Below are 17,479 nucleotides of genomic sequence, written 5' to 3'. Positions count from 1 at the left end.
TTATCCTTTACACGCAAATAATGTGCCCGAGGCAGTAAAAATGTAAATAATGGGTGAGGCGCAGCCGAACCCATTATTTGCGTGTAAAGGATAATGCCGCACCCTTTATTTCTATTCTAGTACCCCAAAATAGTGCCATTTAAAGAGAAAATATCACATTTTTTGCCCAAATATTTCAAGTTGTTTACCTCAAAGTGGAGCGGCTACGCGTAGCCAAAGCGTAAGTGACAGCGAGTATTGCAGAACGCGTAACCAAGCGTAATGCTTTGCGTAGAATGCGTAACGACACTAATATACTGAATCGCGCTTTGCTGTGCGCTGTGATGAGAGAAGAACATAAAGTTCGTTGCCCTGGCCACTTTATTGCTAATTAATGGTCTTTCACGTGACGCGTTTCAACAAATCACAGTGCGCGATTTTGAATAATGGGTCGTAGGGGTAATAGAATATAAAATAAGCCTCATCTACAGAATATTTTGAGTGACAATTGTTTAAGCGCCCACTTTTCGATGCACCTATTCCATCAGATGTCTGAATAAAATCAAATTCCTTCCTTCCAGTTTACGATGATAATTTTGACTTCAGATACACTGAATTCTGAATTATTTATAGGATGTGTGTAAATTCATTTCATAATTTTCATTTTCAAGTGCCCCCTCCCAAATGAATGACTATATACCAAATGAATGACTTACCGTATTGTTTGTAATAAACGCCCTGGGGTGTTGCATTTTCCAAAAGGGGGCATTTATTGGAAGTGAATCGTCAATGAAAAAACTTAAATATCGGGTTCAATTTCCCGATGGTGCTCCTGTAGAAAGGAGGGATTTACAACTATACTATCTACTACCATGGCATCGCCCACATAAATCAAGGGGAATATGACATTTTCATGGTAAATACCAACAAAATTACACCTGTAAGTGCATCATCAAGCAAGAATCTGGTGAAATTCTACCATAATTAGGCAATGAAATGGATGTAAGTTTGAGTCATATAGGTTTTGTCCAATGTCCATGCGCCACTGACATGACTGATGCAAGTTTTACATATGTAAGCTTACTCACTCGATATGACATGGAAATGTTTGCATTTTTCAGGCGGCGAGTGGCATGATAGAGCCGGCAACTTGTGAAACCGCCCGGCCGATTGGCATTTTCCATATACTCGGTTAGTTTTGTGGGGTTCATTATCGAACCCCAACGGTTTTAGCTTGTACTTATATTATTTATTAACATAGGCCTATTTGTTTGCGATATTTCAAGCGTTTTAAAATTTCAAAATAATCCCATTCAATTACACGGTTGACGATGGAAATTTACTGAATTTAGAGAATGCACGGCGACCACCACCTGCATTTTTGTCACTTTTTCACAGGGGGGCGTTTATTAGAGGGGGAGCGTTTATTACAAACAATACGGTATGTCACATAATGTGCCTGGGATGGTAATTTTAGTAGTATATACACCTGATCATCAGTGGGGGAACGATGCCTGAAATCACAGCATTTTTTCGGATGTACTTTCATTGTAAGCATTATCACAAATTTCAAGGTTTGAGTTGGGTTCAAGGTAAGGGTTGGGGATATAAAATCTTGTGATGCTTACATGAAGGGAAGACCCATTTATTTTTTCCATTTCTATATTCTCTACTTGATACAGATGTATCTATGTAACCAAATTGATTAAGCAGGCATATGAATACCTTATCCATGTGTAAATATGTTTTGACTGTGTCAAATCAGCTCTTTGTATAATGTCAGCAGGAAATCACACTACATTTGTACAAGTATTATGATCTAAAGCATGCACTTGCTGTAGTACAATGAACTTGTTCACCTCATTATTTCTTAAGAGGAGGATTATAAATTAACTGACCTTAAAACAGGTCCTATTCATGGACCTATGATATTCAGGTCAAATCATGCATTGTTACTAAATGAGGTTCTTTTCTTTAAAATCTGACCACTGCTCTAGCTACAAACAATAGCTCGGGCAACAGACCATTTTCGTGTATGAACTGAATGTAGTTCCCTTGCCTCAAATGCCTGTACAATTTGACCATGCACAGCTATGTACGCATACATCCTAATGCTTCACTACACACAAGAGCACAAAAACTGATGCCTAGTAAAATTGATTTTAATAACAGACATGGCATGCTGGTGAAAAAATATATACATTTAATCATATAACTCTGGCATTACCTATTTTAAGTATTAATTCTTGTACCAAGCAGAAATGTAACAGCCACAACAAATTGTACATGTACTGATTCCTTACAAATGCACATGTTTAGGGATCGGTGACCTGTGAACTATGAACTATCCCACATAGCTGGGTTGATAAGTATTAGGGATGAGCTCAAAAATCAATCATTTTATATGCAGTGCCAGTTCTCTGGCAGTGCTCATGCAGTGTGTACATAGTAGAATTGAAAACAAAAATGCTTTCTAAATAATATTGTTGTACATACATATATACTAACACATTTGAACAAGATCTATCCTGATCTGTCAATTGTTTCTATGTGCTGTCTCGGATAAATTTGAACCCACAGGAAGCGATTGACATTTATTCCATTCTTTTGTTAAAAAGATTATCATAGGGATGTAAATAATTTATTATTTAAGTCAGCGCTTTTCTAGTACAGTGTGTATGATGTGTGTGTGGGGGTGTGTGCATGAATGAGGGTGGGACTGGGAGGGTGGGTAATTGAAACATCAGAAAACCTGTGGACAAATAAAAATTGGAGACAAAGATTTTTGTAGTGGACATTCGGACATGAATTTCAGGCACAACCCTAAGAGGTTGGGTAGTGGACAAAAACATCAAATAATAAAGAAATATTTAAAATGAAAAAAAAAATAAAATTTTTAAAAACTCCAGTGAATGATGTATTAATTTGCATGAGCTCCGTGTGCTTATTTAAAGTAAATAAGGGAGGCTTTCCAAAATATTTTGCCAAATCCTTTTTACAACTATTACCTGTCCAGTGTGTAAATTTTAAAGGTGTTGGCAAAACATTTTATAAATTAGTATGTTTTATTTTGAAACTAGATATTTTCCAATTTTATTATGTTGTAATTTGGGGGTCTCCCCGTCAGTCCGAAACACCATCAGTCCGAACCACTGCTAGTCCAAATTTAGGGCTAGGGTTAATATTGGGTTAATAGGTTCAGGGTTAGGCTTAGGTTCAGGGTTAGGGTAAGCGTTAGGAAAGCTTAAAATTCGGACTTGTGGTGGTTCGGACTAACAGGGTTTCGGACTGACAGGGTGTACCCGTAATTCGGAACCACAGAAGATGAGAACTCGAATCATCAGGGTGGTTGTAGCTTTAGCCTGATTTTAATAGTGACCTCTAAATTGCTGAAGTCCATGAATGGCTCAGGACACAATCTTTTCAGTGAACGCGAGTGATCAGGGAATAAACTCTGGGTAAAGGCAGCATATTCGAATGCTCTTTTACAATATGAAACGATTTTGACATTGATACCAAATTGAGCGAAGTGTAAGGATCTATAAGGGTGGTGCAATAATTATGTGTACCCCCAGTCTGGTGAATTATAGGGGGGCAAAGATTTTTGGCAGGCCAAAAGGGGGGGCAAGCATTTTTGGCAGGTCGAAAGGGGGGGTCAAGCAATTTTGGCAGGTCAAAGGGGGGGGAAGCCATTTTGGCAGATATTTTGGGCACCATATCTATATTACGCCCCAAAAAGGTGTAGGAAGACGTTAGGAACACATTCAAATATGCAAAATTTCCTGCTCGCATCATAAGACAAAATAGGTTTTAAATTCGGGTTCCCCAAAATCTTGCATGTGCAAGGGGGGGGGGGGGCAAAGAATTTTTGGCACGTCAAAAGAGGGGGGCAAAGGTTTTTGGCACATCAAAAGGGGGGCAAAGATTTTTGGCACGGCCAAAGGGGAACAAGCGATTTTTGGCAGACCATTTTAAAATTCACCACCCAGGGGTACACATAATTATTGCACAGCCCCTAATAGGAGGTACTTTTTTTTAAAACCAAATTTTAGGTTAAAGTGGCTCACATGTTAACAAACCCGACACATTCTATAGTACAATTAAGACTCTTGACACTTTGCATGCCATTATAAGAAACATTGTCAAGACAGACATGTTTTACTTGTAATGTAGGCCTATCTGTACATTTGTAGTTGAGACACAAAAGATGTTGAAATATAAACAAGTACCGGTATTTAGCGAGCAATATAAGCCTGCAATCCGTGAGATGTGTTTTTAAATTTGTTGGAAAATACTTTTCCATTGATCATGGATCACCAGAAATTAAAAAATATTAATCAATTTTACTGACTGTTAAAATTGACAACACATGCATGCAGCAGTTGTAACTCAAAGTCTTGCGATGTTCAATATAACTCTATTAATAATCCTGTATGTTGTATTGATTATTTGGCATACCTCTTAGGTAATAATACATTATAAACCATGTTGTAGACAGACTATTTATATTATCAGGTATTTAAATTTCAGCAACAATAAATGCAGGGCCGTAGCAAGGTTGGAAAATGTGGGGCGGCCATCACAAATGTGCAGGGACTGTCTTTTGGAATTTGCAGGAGAGCATTAAATAGCTCTTCTGTAGCCTTCAATGAGACCTGTTTAGAGCATTTACAATAGAATGTAAGAAGAAGAGAATGGTCAACTAAGGAGAGCTCAAAATAACTCTCCTATATCAGATTAAGGAGAGCAGTAGAGAGTGATTGCTATCGTTCTCCGCAAAAGGCAGTCCCTGAATGTACTGTGGGGCGGCCAAATTACAAATATATGCCCAAATTGAAATAAAGATATAAAGAAAAACATAACAAATTTTTTCAAAAAGTGGGCAGCCATGGCATCCCCCGCCGCCCCGCTTGCTACGGCCCTGATGTAATGGTAAATGAAATGATTCTGGCCAGCATAATAAAATACTCTTTAGGCAACGAAAATACTCCTGTTCTATGGGCGGATGGACCTTTCAAGTTTCGGTTGGTTTTTTTTTTTTTTTTTTTTTTTTTTTTAGACAATGACTCTAAGAAACACCAAAACAAAATCTGAACAAATAAATTACAATGTTCCCGGCCACCTCGCTTTGCTTGTGCAGTTTTTTCAGATTCAAATCAATCTACTGTTAAGGATTTTGGCGCTAGCGTCCTAAAAGCAACATTTTTTTCAAATTTTTTACGATTTTTCAATTTTAGCGCCCTTTTTCTCTGCTAATTGTTTTGCGCGCCCCCTTCATTTTTGCCGCCCTGTTTTTGCCGCCCTTCGTTTTCCGACGCCCTTCGTTTTGCCGCCCCTACTTTGACCCGGGCTGGCGCCCAAACCCCCAAAATACGCAAGCATGAGAGAGGTTTATTTGACCCCCTTAACACTGTTTTAGCTCACATCAAAATTTCCAAAGAAAAATCTTCCTATCAATTTTAAGAATTTTTTAAGGTAAATTTATTAACAATAAAAACATCAAAATAAATGAACTAATAAATAAAAATTAATAAAAAATAATACCAGCCAGACCCAGCCAACTCTCTGGGAGATGCTGACCTTGTTCAGTACATGCATATATCTTAGCTAAATTAATTTTTCGTGATTTTTGATAGATTCCAAACAGTTTGCGGTTTCTTTTTATTTACGGTTTCAAACACTACGCATTAAAGCCTGTATATGTATGGGTCAGAAATAGTTTCACAGGCTTTTAAATTTACGGATTCTGAAATTAACCACACAAAATGTGCAAAATTAAAAAAATGTCTGGGCAAATAATGTTGCCATGAGTTGTATTGTGTTGTATGTTAGTTACATTGCATGACCTCATAAGGTGAGAGAGAGCATGACACATTAATCAATAATTAAATGCATACATGTAGTGCATGAAAGTCTAGAGTCTGTGAATGATTTTTAATTTTAAAACTTTTCTAATAGGCCGTAAGGGGCTCTAGTGATAGTGTTAATGATTTTTTAGCCCATTTTGTACAATTTCCAAAAGTTTCCCCTCCCCCTGAAAGCTCCCTCTGAAAAATACCATGCTTTTAGTATGAATATAATTATGCTACTTGCATAGATCTTGTAGAGTTTGATGTTGCAGCAAGGGCCTAATTGGAGATAATTAAAATCAAAGCGAAACCAAGGATTTTATAAATCTAATGAGCTAATACATGTACATAGTATGTAGTACATAGTAGCCTACATTGTATGTCTGTTCTTGCAGTGGTAATTTAGCTGGCCAAGGGTCACTGGTAATGATACCACTGGTAGTCTGGTGTAACCAGGCAACCTACCATACAATTAGTGGTCGGTTAAAAAATCTTGATGCTTCAAATTTCTTAGGGAACAGGCTTATTTGATGCAGTATGATCTCCTGAGCATTTTGACACCATTTTCATCCAAATCGGCCAAAAAATGAGTTGGTGCCGGCCAAAACAAGTATTTGGACAGGGGGGGGTCTGAAAATCAATATTTTTGACAATAATCATTATTATATGCCTAATTCTGTTAAAGTTGGTGCTGATTTGTATGTAATTGATGTCTAGAATTCCATTTATGAAAGTTGCATAAAAATTGGAGTTGTCGTTTTCTTAAAATGGCTGTTTTACGTCCACATATGGATGTGAGGGCGCTTTGCATAAAACACGCAAACGATCTTTCAAACGGAAATTTCAATGATGTCTGTATGAAGACAATCATAGTTAGTACCTGCCCAAGAAATTTGAGCGGTTTTCATAGTACGGTTTGATTTTGGGAGCCATTTGAATATTTCATAGAATGCTCCCATTTAACTGTACAGGGTCAATGCACTTTAAAAGCGGTATGCGTTTCAATGGAAGGCTTCCTGAGAATACGAAAAATAGTACCACGGTCAAACGAAAAGCAATATACTGCCCAAATTTCTTGAGGATATGCCACATGTGATTATCTTCAAACTGGCATCATTAAAATTTCTTGTGAAAAGAACATGTGCGTGTTTCATGCAAAGCGCCTCAAATCCATATTTGGACGTAAAACAGCCATTTTAAGAAAACGACAACTCCAATTTTTATGCAACTTTCATAAATGGAATTCTAGACATCAATTACATACAAATCAGCACCAACTTTAACAGAATTAGGCATATAATAATGATTATTGTCAAAAATATTGATTTTCAGACCCCCCCCCCAGACCCCCCTGTCCAAATACTTGTTTTGGCGGCACCAACTCATTTTTTTTGGCCGATTTGGATGAAAATGGTGTCAAAATGCTCAGGAGATCATACTGCATCAAATAAGCCTGTTCCCTAAGAAATATGAAACATCACCCTTTTTAAAAGGCTGTTTAACCTACCCCTAATACAATGCATACAAATTGTACACTTTACATGATGACTGAAGCTAAGTTAGCTAACCAAGGTCTCCCTCATATCTGCTACTGAAACTCATATAGTGAAATTGAATTGGGCACATACATGTATTACAGAATAAACAATTCGACAGGTAGAAAAAACAAAACAAAAATGAGATTCACCTGGGTCTGGTAATGTACATCATAGTGTTCAAAAGAAACAGACACACCCCACACACACACCCCTGTACGTTTTCACTGACAAACATGGATCCTATGTAGCTAACAGCCACAGAGGAGAAAGAAAACAGAGAGCGTACAACCAGTCAAAGTCTCAGTATCACCCGATAAGGAGGGCCGATTGTTCCATGAAATGCGACAGGCGAGACTGCTATGCAATTACTGCGTATTTTAACGGTCTATCACGTAATCGCGAAAATTCTGGAATTTTTGGGAAAAATGAAGGTGGGATTATACTCGCGTCAGTAGTCAGTACGGTATATGTTTTGACCCATGTGACCTTCTCCAGACTGATCAAGTCGTGGGATTAGTTTTAACCAAATTCGGAACAATTTTGAATTTTGACCCCCTGTGTAAACTTTGACCCTGGTACCTGGATATCTCTGGAATGCCCAAGGGTGCCCACCTAGAAAAGGTAGAGAGCAGAAAGAACCAACTTGCGGAAATAATTCTGGCTTTAAATTGCAAATAAATAAATATTATTATCTTATCACGATCCCTCAATTTCCTGACTGCGCTGGTAAATATTTGCCCACTGAGACAGCCCCAAATCTATGCTACATAATATAAAATGCACAAATGTGTGTCCTATATAAAAATAATCCATGCCATACCATGCTGCAATCAGGACTCTGCAGTCTTTTCACCTTTTCTTTTGAATTGGGCTAGACCATTAAAAAAATAGCACATAATATTATAGCATTTGAATACATTACAATTTAAATAGCTGGCGAATACAAAACATTCCAATGTATATTCCAGCATTCAATGATTCAATGGACCATATCCAGCAGGGAATCCCCCTCTATTATTCAGCACCACATGACACAATTGCTCTGGCACCCAAATAATTTCACTGCTCCACACTTTTTCCCCCCAAGGTTTTAGTTCACGCTTTCACAAATTTATTAAAAATTATAACCTGTATGCTAAGTCAATATTCTACATTTTGTATGATTACAGTATTACTGAACAGATAATAAAATAAAGCTGCAATACCCATGTGTATTTATTTTAAAACAAAATTGATAGCAGTGAGCCTGTACATAATTATGTATATATTTCAGTTATCGCAAATATTAGACTGGTGAACTGAGGCGTGTCAGTCACCCTCATTTGCATACAGGTGGTAGTTCCCAATAATAGCTAGGACTTGGTCATGCTTTAAAAATGAAATAATTTAAAGTGTGGAGAAAAAAGGCAGGGCAAATTACAGGCATGGTGTTATACTAAATGTTTATAATTATAGGTTAATAACTGCGCATTAGTTATTTGGAGGGCATTGTGAAAAATCTAAACATTTTGGCTTGAACCGAGGAATATCCCGAGGCGCAGCCCGAGGGATATTCCGAGGTCCAAAGCAAAATGTTTAGATTTTTCACAATGCCCGATATATAACTGATGCAAAGTTATTAACCGAATTCATAACCGCTCACTTTTAACTCATCACTCAACCAAATCTCAAGATTTTATTCTCCAAAATTTGTTGAAATAAACAATTCTTATCAAAACCTATATTTCCCCCTTCAAAAAGTCGAACAGGCTAAAACGGACTTACCAATTACAGCACTGCGCAATCACGCCATGTGCAAATATGGTAGTTTGCGCGCGATGTAGAGTTCGGCGCAACAGATGCGCACTACGGCTGAAGTCATTATACCGCGTAAGCATACGCTGAGGTCATTGATGGATATCAATAACCTCCGGCGCCGGTACACAGCGTGTGCGTAAATCATCTAACGACCAATTTGATTGGGACGCAAATATGGCGTAATACGCAGAGGTTATGAATTACTATTATTACTATGCAATAAAATTGATAATTATTTAAAAGGTTCTTTAAAATTTTATTTATAAAACTAAAACATATTTAGTCAACTTTGAAAATTTACGATTGTTGGTTGTAGAATCAACAAAATGCATTTCAAGGTAATTGCAGAATATTATGGGCACAACTCTCATTCATTTACTAATCCTAATGCTAACCCTACTCCATAATGTTTTCCTAACCCTAACCTTAAATCCTAACCCTAAACCTAATAAGAGTGGTGCCCCGCAAGCATTTCACTGAATTTTAATATAATGCATTCAAATGAATTTCTTTTGACATATAAAAAATATTGATAAAATACAATAGTTGAGGACAAACTCAGTTATTTTCTTATAGGACAAATTTTTCAAGATGCACATGTATACACATGTACAGTACATTGTGTATGAAGAAATATATGAACCCAATTTGAATTATTCACAACATGTCTTATAACTGAAGTCTGTGTTTACTGTTTAGCCATCCCTATGACAATCAGTGCCTTTGCAGGCTGGATTCTAATCTATTACATTTCACAATCCTAATCACTTCCATGAAATCCAAGGAAGCAAAGGTTACTACTGTACATCCATGGGAACACCATCCTTATTCAGTATGCTAAGGATTCACACTAAACAGGAAAAGGAAGTGAAGTTCCTCAAAAATAGATATGGTATAAAAGAAGACACACATGTAAAGTAGATGTATGAGAACATGGCATATCATGATATAGCAGTGATATTGATTGGGCGCAGCTTCAAATTGCTAGCTTTCTTTAATCGCACACGCTTAAAGACGCTACATGGATCTGTGACAGTGTGCACGAAACAGCTCCCTCAATGCGTTGAATTCACTGCCACATCAGGGTGAAAATAGTTGATTCAAATCTTAAATGCAATTATTTTGGTTTTAACATTAAATTCAATTACACAATGAATTAGTGTGTTTCTATTGAGGTCCATTATCCGGATAATACCGGCTAAGGGTTATTCCTTCATGTAATTTTACACGAAGTTAGGGTTAGGGTTAAGGTTAGGGTTAGTTTAGGATTAGGGTTAGGGTTAAGATTAGGATTAGGCTTAGGGTTAGGATTAGCTTACACGAAATAATTACATGAATAAATCACGACCTCGATCCTACTTTCGCGTGGACAACTGAAGGAATAAAAGGGATTGCAGAGTAGGTTTGATCTGAGTACTAAATTAAGAGAGGTGCTACATCGATCGCTCAAGTGAGGACAGCGTGAGCTCGATACCTGTATAAGAGTCTGTTCGTCACGCCACAAATCCTGAAAGGTGATTATGAATATGTAATGATATGAATGAGCTATAATGTGACGTAGCTACGAAAAGGCGCTGTCATTGGATGTATGTGGTTCATTTTCCTAGAGTTATTGTTGTTGTTTTAAATGGTTTTTTTTGTCTTTTATATGAACGCACCGCCAATTAAGGCGTGTGCCACTGATATAGGCCTAAAAGCGTCCGTTCAAATAAATAAATAAAATAAAAGATGCCCATATTGTTGTTGTTGGGCAGACGTCACGCTCTCTGCGAACGGTACAAAAAGGTGACTAATAGAAATATATTACGGCTCTCGCCAGCAGACAGATTGCGCTGTTCTCTGACCCTGAGTGTTTGTCACATAGACATGGCTCAAAATATGCTAAGGTGTCATATTATAGCCATATATTTTGACATCTTTTTTTAAAAATAATAATTATAGAAATGGAATATTTGCTAGTTTAGTGGCAAGTTTAGGTAGTAAAGACATAGCATACACAATTTAAGTAAAATCCTTTCACTTTAAATAATAAAAATAATAAAAAATAGCTGTAAAAATGCCTATTTTTACACTTTTATTTGTAACATGCCAAGAGACGCCTTTTTTCAACAGCTTTTAATTTTTTTTATGGATCCTTATAGAAATTCATGTGACCTGTTTCCCAAAATGGTGCAGTAAAAAAAAAAAAAAAAAACAGAAAGAGGCATTATGAATTATAAGTTAACAGATCAAAAAAGGATTTAAAAGTTTGCCTTTATGATGTTACTATTGTCTGTCAAACTTTTGATTGATTTTGAAGTCCCTCAGTTTTTTATAAACAAAGACTTGAAGCATAAACTAAAGGGTAAATCTATTGTAAATAACTTCATTTCTCCATATTATAATCAATTTGTAAGTGGCTGCCATCTTTTTGAACATATAACAATTTTAAAATTTTTCTTGAAATGTCTGTCAAAATATAACATACGCAAGACGGTGCTGTAATTCCTGCTAAACTAGGGTGATACAGCTAATTATGCTACATGACATAGCATTTAGCTCCACCTAGCTTTGTGGCACTATCACTTTGTGAGGAGAAGCTTTTTGATGACACAATCCATTGTTAAGTGTTGTCTGTCAAACATTTGTACGCAAGTAACATACATAAGATTTGTATGTGTCTGTCAAAAGTAACATACGCAATTTGTTTTAAAAAATTAAAAATCACTTGATGTTCACATTATGATGATAGTTTAGAGTTTATAAAAGTGTTTTAAAACATGTGATTTATAAACTGCATGTGATCTTTATTCAATTTCCCATCTTGAACTACTGTTTTTGCCAAATTATTATTCTGTATGTTACATTTGACAGACATCTTGCGTCTGTTATGGCTTGACAGACACACATATTTTATTTATAACAATTTATCCTCCTTATTGTAATATTTGGACACATTTTTTTCCACAATCAGTTGCTGTAGGTCCTACACCTAAATAACCACAAAATACCTTATGTAATACTTTATAAATTTTTATTTGATTGCAGAAAATCATCAAAATTGTGTCTGTCAAATATAACGTACACAAGGGCTAGAAAATTAAATTTGTGAAGTAAATGGTCTATAACTTATCTTTCTTTTAGTGTATTATGAAGCGATATATGTGCATACTATAATTTAAACCTGGTTGGAGACCAAAAGAAAAGAGCTGGAAAAATAATTGTGTGTTACACTTTTATGACACCTTAGCTTATTTTGAGCCACATACATGTACCGTGACCTGGGAAACATGTACAAAGCAGGGGATGCGACTGTGCCACAGGTTTTGTCTTCGGAATTGGTATAGGCAATTTGTACAGAGTGCCGCTAGCCTGGTTTGATTGCAGTGTGGGGGTTGTGGTATAGGCCTGTAGACACTGTATTTTGTACATTGTAATCACGTCTCTGACCTGACCACAGCCCTCAAATTAACCCACAGTGCCGTGGATGCCCATCCGCACTACTGCAATGCACACAAAATATGTCCTTTACCCAAGGCAGTCACTTGCCGTGCCCTCTAATGAAGTTGCTGTCGGTGCCCCAGCCCTGCCCCTTCATTATAAAATCTTCTATCTATGTTTGTGTGTCTTTTCTTCACTTTTGAGAAATTGCCTTGGTGCCCTTCTCAAATTTTCAACAGTTGCCATGATGCCCTCTAGAAATATGACAAACTGCCGTGCTGCCTTGCCTTTTCAGTGAAAATCCAAGGCAATTATCAACTTGCCCTAAAAAAGTTGCAGTGCCCCTTCAGATCCTTAATTCGAGGGCTGCCTGAGCATCGAAATTGGTGAATAAATGTGACCCGCGGGCTTGTATACGTAACATACAAGTTGATAAAATAAAATGTGCATCTTGCAAAAATGTCCATTAGCAATAGCATGGTAAAAAGGTTTTAAAATCAAGAGGAAGGTGCTGAATTTTGCTGGACAGGTCGTCAAGAATGCAGCCCAAATGGTGGGCCAATCAATATCTCTGCTACATGTTATGTGGTAAGATTGAAAACCTATGTTCATCTCGAGTAGGGGGTGGGACTATACACGAAAAGTCCAAGGACAGTTACAATGCAGTCGAGGTAACTACATTTGTAACAATACACACATACAAATTATTATAAATGCTTACATTAGACCCAGTTTTAACCACCGTTTACCAGTGGACCCTGGTAGCCTAATGGATGAGCGTCCGTCTAGAGAACGGAAGGTCGTGGGTTTGAATCCCATGTCAGCACATCCCCTTGCTTTTTTTTCAAGTTGGGTACTGTGCCGGTCGGGATTTGTGCTTATTTGTTGTCTTGGTAATTGTAACACTTTGGGTCCGTTGGTAAACTGTTCTTTCTTTCTATATATTCTATTGATTTACCTCCTTGGCAATTCCTTCGATACCGGCTTCTTTGTAGAAATTTAAGATATCTTCACCCACTACATCTTTGCCAGCAGTTTTGGATGGTGTCGTTGGAGCACTCTTTATGGGACTACCTGTTAAGCCTGTAAGATATGATGAGTAAAAGAGTAAAAACATTCAATAAATACAGGTTACTTGAAACATCTCAAAACTCTTTAACGTTTTAACAATGTAATAAAAAAGTGTCCTATGACTCCAATTCCATTTGAGGTCAATATTAATGTTAGCCTGATGTGGAAATATTTTAATTTTTAAAACAATGAATAACAAAAAGACATTAATTGGTGTCAATATCAGCCTACATGCATATACACACTTCTACACAATCATGATCCGAGTTTGTGATGTACAGTCTGTGGCTTGAGTTTAAACCCCACCGAACCTCACTTTCACATATATATAATATGCTCAGCATCAGTTTATACAGACCCCTATAGTTAGTTGCATCTACATGTACTATGTACATTGTAGCTGTTAGCCCAATTATTAGTCAAACATTCCTTCACATTACATTGGATACAGCAGAGTTCATTGTGGATACCATTCATTCATATGGAAATGCATGCCGTTGGTGAAACACAAGTGTGCTGCTTGGGTTTTCTTTTAAATGGCCAACACTGTGTGGCCTTCCTGGCCCCAGGTCTGACCTTAGAATGGTCTACCTTTTGACAAAAGAGAGTTAAAGAGAAAAGTAAACTTCACTCCCTATCAGTCCAATGTACATGTAGTATGCAGATGACCTCGCCTATGGCTGGTCATGCTAGCTTTTAGCTACCAATTTATTTAAAAGTCTGGGAACACTGGGAATGCCCACTTTTAGGGATCAAAACAAATTATGGGACATACCTAGATGTTTATTTTAAAACATAATCTCATACAGCAATACTCAACCTATAGGCGTACCGTACCTACATGTAGAACAGAATTTTTAAGTGACCCATTTTCACTGCACCAAAACAACTGAATTCTACCAGAACAACAAAATTCTATCAAAATGTCTGAATAAATTACCTTTTAAACCTTCCATTCCAGTTTAGAATGGTGATGATTTTGACTTTAGATACGATGTATTTTGAATGTATTTCCGTTAAACGCCCCCCATATTTTGTTAAAAATGAATAAGTTACCAAAATGCAGAAATTTCCATGCCATATTACAAAATACAATGTGAGTAAGCAAAATTAGCTGCCCATCACGATGGCTAAATTGCATGGACAAAAAAAGCAAACTACATTCTTGCAAAAAATGCATCTAGGCCAATTGTATTTGGGTACCGCCATCTTGAATTTGAACTCGCAAATGAACCATCGGTGAGTCATACTTTGTGATTTTCACCTAAATTTTGAAGCTTTTAAATTTTGGTTTATTGTAATAATCAACCGGTTTCTGAAAAATTTCATGGGCTGTTTATTAGGAATAAAATATAACCAGTACATAGGCCTGCTTATGTGTGCATGTTGCAATGCAGATGTCATCTTATTTCAATGGATAAAGTTCATACGTAGGTGTATGTAAACATCAACCAGCCATCAGTCCCAATATCATGATATCCAACTTTTTATACACAAAGAAATCTAAAGAGCCCACAAAAAAATCAGGTTTCCATACTTGAGTCCTCTATCTAATTGAGAGTAATACAGGCTGCATTATTGCTGTTCCAGCAGTTTTATGGTAATTAAAATGTAGTAACTTTTGTCAATATTTTCAATAAACATTAAAGTTTGATGGGTACATTGTAATGTAAGCCCCATAAGTCAAATATATTTAGATACTTTACATTTATATGATGAATTCTGAACAAAGAACTTCCTACTATAAGGATGTAACAGTTGGAAAACCACTTGGGATTAATCACTTTGCCAAAGCCAATAACATCTGATTGATTTTAAGCACATACCTAGTACATGTATTGCTATAGAATTTCAGGTTTTGACAGACTGTAAAAATGTCTACATGGTTTTGATACCAACTTGAACAAGCTGATAATCTGATGATAGAATCATCAATGCAAATATCATACAAAGAAACAAAATCACACTTGAGCATGACCTGTTGGACAACATTACAAAACAGCTGGGGATTTAAAATTTAAATGTCCTTAGGTTAGGGACAACCTCATAATAACTCCTCTTGATTGCAAAATGTGTGTTTATCATGGTAGTGGCTTCAAAGAATGGCATGCCATGCATGACCTCCACAGGCTTTTGTCACCCTCAATACAAAACCACTTCCCCAAACAATTTAAAGGTCCACCAGGTTACCTGCTTGTAAAACAGAATACATGTAACTGTAAAAATTGAACTAAATGACTGATCTTTTTGTTCATTCAGGAAATGAAATTTAAATTGACCTTATTTTCATTGGTAGGATTGCAATGCATTTATACACATGGACCTGTGTGGAGGCCCATCCCACCCCAAAGGAAGCCCTGAAACCCTAAAACAAGGCCATTTCCTATTTTTTTCTCACATATGAATTGGGCCAGGAACAAGCAACACTAGGCCTACTTAGTGCAAAATAAAATGTTGTAACTTAAATGCAAAGCAAAATAATGCTTTATTGAAATAGTCAACAGAATTCAACATTGTAATTAACAATAAAGTTTGTGGAGGCCATGAGAGTCAAACCTGTGGTTGGTAGCGCTAATCAAGACAATTTGCAGCAAAATAGCCACAATTTAGCAAATCAAAATTGTGTCCCGGGGTACATGAATTAATTAAAAACTTTGAACAAACTAAAGACAAGTCTTCACTCCAGTTTATCCATTTTATTTTTTATAGCACTTATTTTTAATAGCATTTTTTTATTCTCGCACTTGGTTGCCAATTTCTGACCCTGGAACAAAAAGAAAAGTGCTCTTAGTTTTCTTAAGGGGTACTACACCCCTGCCCAATTTTGTGCCTATTTCTGCATTTTTCTCGAAAATTATAGCGCATTGGTGACAAGTAAGATATGTACATTATAGGGGCAAGGACTACAACTACTGCACTGGAAATTTTATTTCAGCACAGACAACAGTTGTGGAGTTACAGTCAAAAATGAGGGAAAACCAATATTTGATCAATAAATCAATAACTACTTGCCTTGAGTTGCGAATTTTTAGTAGTTGGGCTATTTCACGTTAAGTGTGCACTTTTCAAAATGGTGCTTCAGCATTTCTGGTTACCTGAATTTGGAACATTATAATGTGGGTGATTTTATTAGATGGGTGTTATGGAGGAGAAGCTACAGGAGCATTTTCATTAAATTCTGACAACTTTTTATATCAGATTTTTGCATTTACATGCATTTTCAACACATTTCTGGAGTCCCACTTCATATTTTTAATGTATTGTGAATGATTTCTTAGGAATATAAATAAGCCTCCTTTGTAGCTATTGCTTTGGTAACAAAGTATGAAGCATACACAATGCAATGCAAGTTATTTGGCATTTGGTCCAGTATTGCAAAAATTATGACCATTTTTACAATCGCAAATTTCCAATTTGCGAGCGTTCTGTTTTTGCTCAGTTCTTAAGTTAGGCGGGCAGCCTAACTTATTTCTTTCTTGCCGTTTCTTTCTTTCTTCTTTCTCACAATTTGCTACTAGATGGTATGCTTTTCTAGCAGTATTTGTGTGTAATAACATCTGATGAAAACTTTTAGACTGATGAAGATAAGTATGTTGCTTGAATATCAGTGAAAAAAAGTGAAAAACTGATTGTTAAACAAAATGTCCTCTCCAGACACCCATACGTTGGAAAGCTCAGAAAACACAAGTTCTACTGAAAATTATGGGAACTTGACAATATATAATTAAAACACATCAGAACTAACATTTATGATAAGAAAAATGATACACAAGAGGATATGACAGCGTTCAAGATTTGACTTACGTTTGGCGGACACGCGTGTGA

The 17,479-nt window shown here is 36.6% G+C and overlaps 1 protein-coding gene across 2 annotated transcripts in view; it reads right to left on the bottom strand.

Annotated features, from left to right (window-relative positions):
* The window catches only part of LOC140155440 (transcription factor Dp-1-like), a 41,947-nt gene that overhangs the window by 12,934 nt on the left and 11,534 nt on the right, over window positions 1-17,479 (bottom strand). The window contains exon 2 of one of the 2 annotated variants that reach the window (XM_072178296.1): window positions 13,542-13,666. In XM_072178296.1, coding sequence (XP_072034397.1) covers window positions 13,542-13,666 — 125 coding nt within the window. Of the gene's footprint in view, window positions 1-2,206; window positions 2,267-13,541; window positions 13,667-17,479 lie in introns of those variants that run through there. The other variant, XM_072178297.1, reaches the window with a different exon arrangement.

Source organism: Amphiura filiformis, chromosome 6, assembly GCF_039555335.1.
Source record: "Amphiura filiformis chromosome 6, Afil_fr2py, whole genome shotgun sequence".
Classification (NCBI taxonomy): domain Eukaryota; kingdom Metazoa; phylum Echinodermata; class Ophiuroidea; order Amphilepidida; family Amphiuridae; genus Amphiura; species Amphiura filiformis.
The sequence above is the reverse complement of the archived record's forward strand: the minus strand, read 5'-3'. Positions and strand labels throughout refer to the sequence as shown.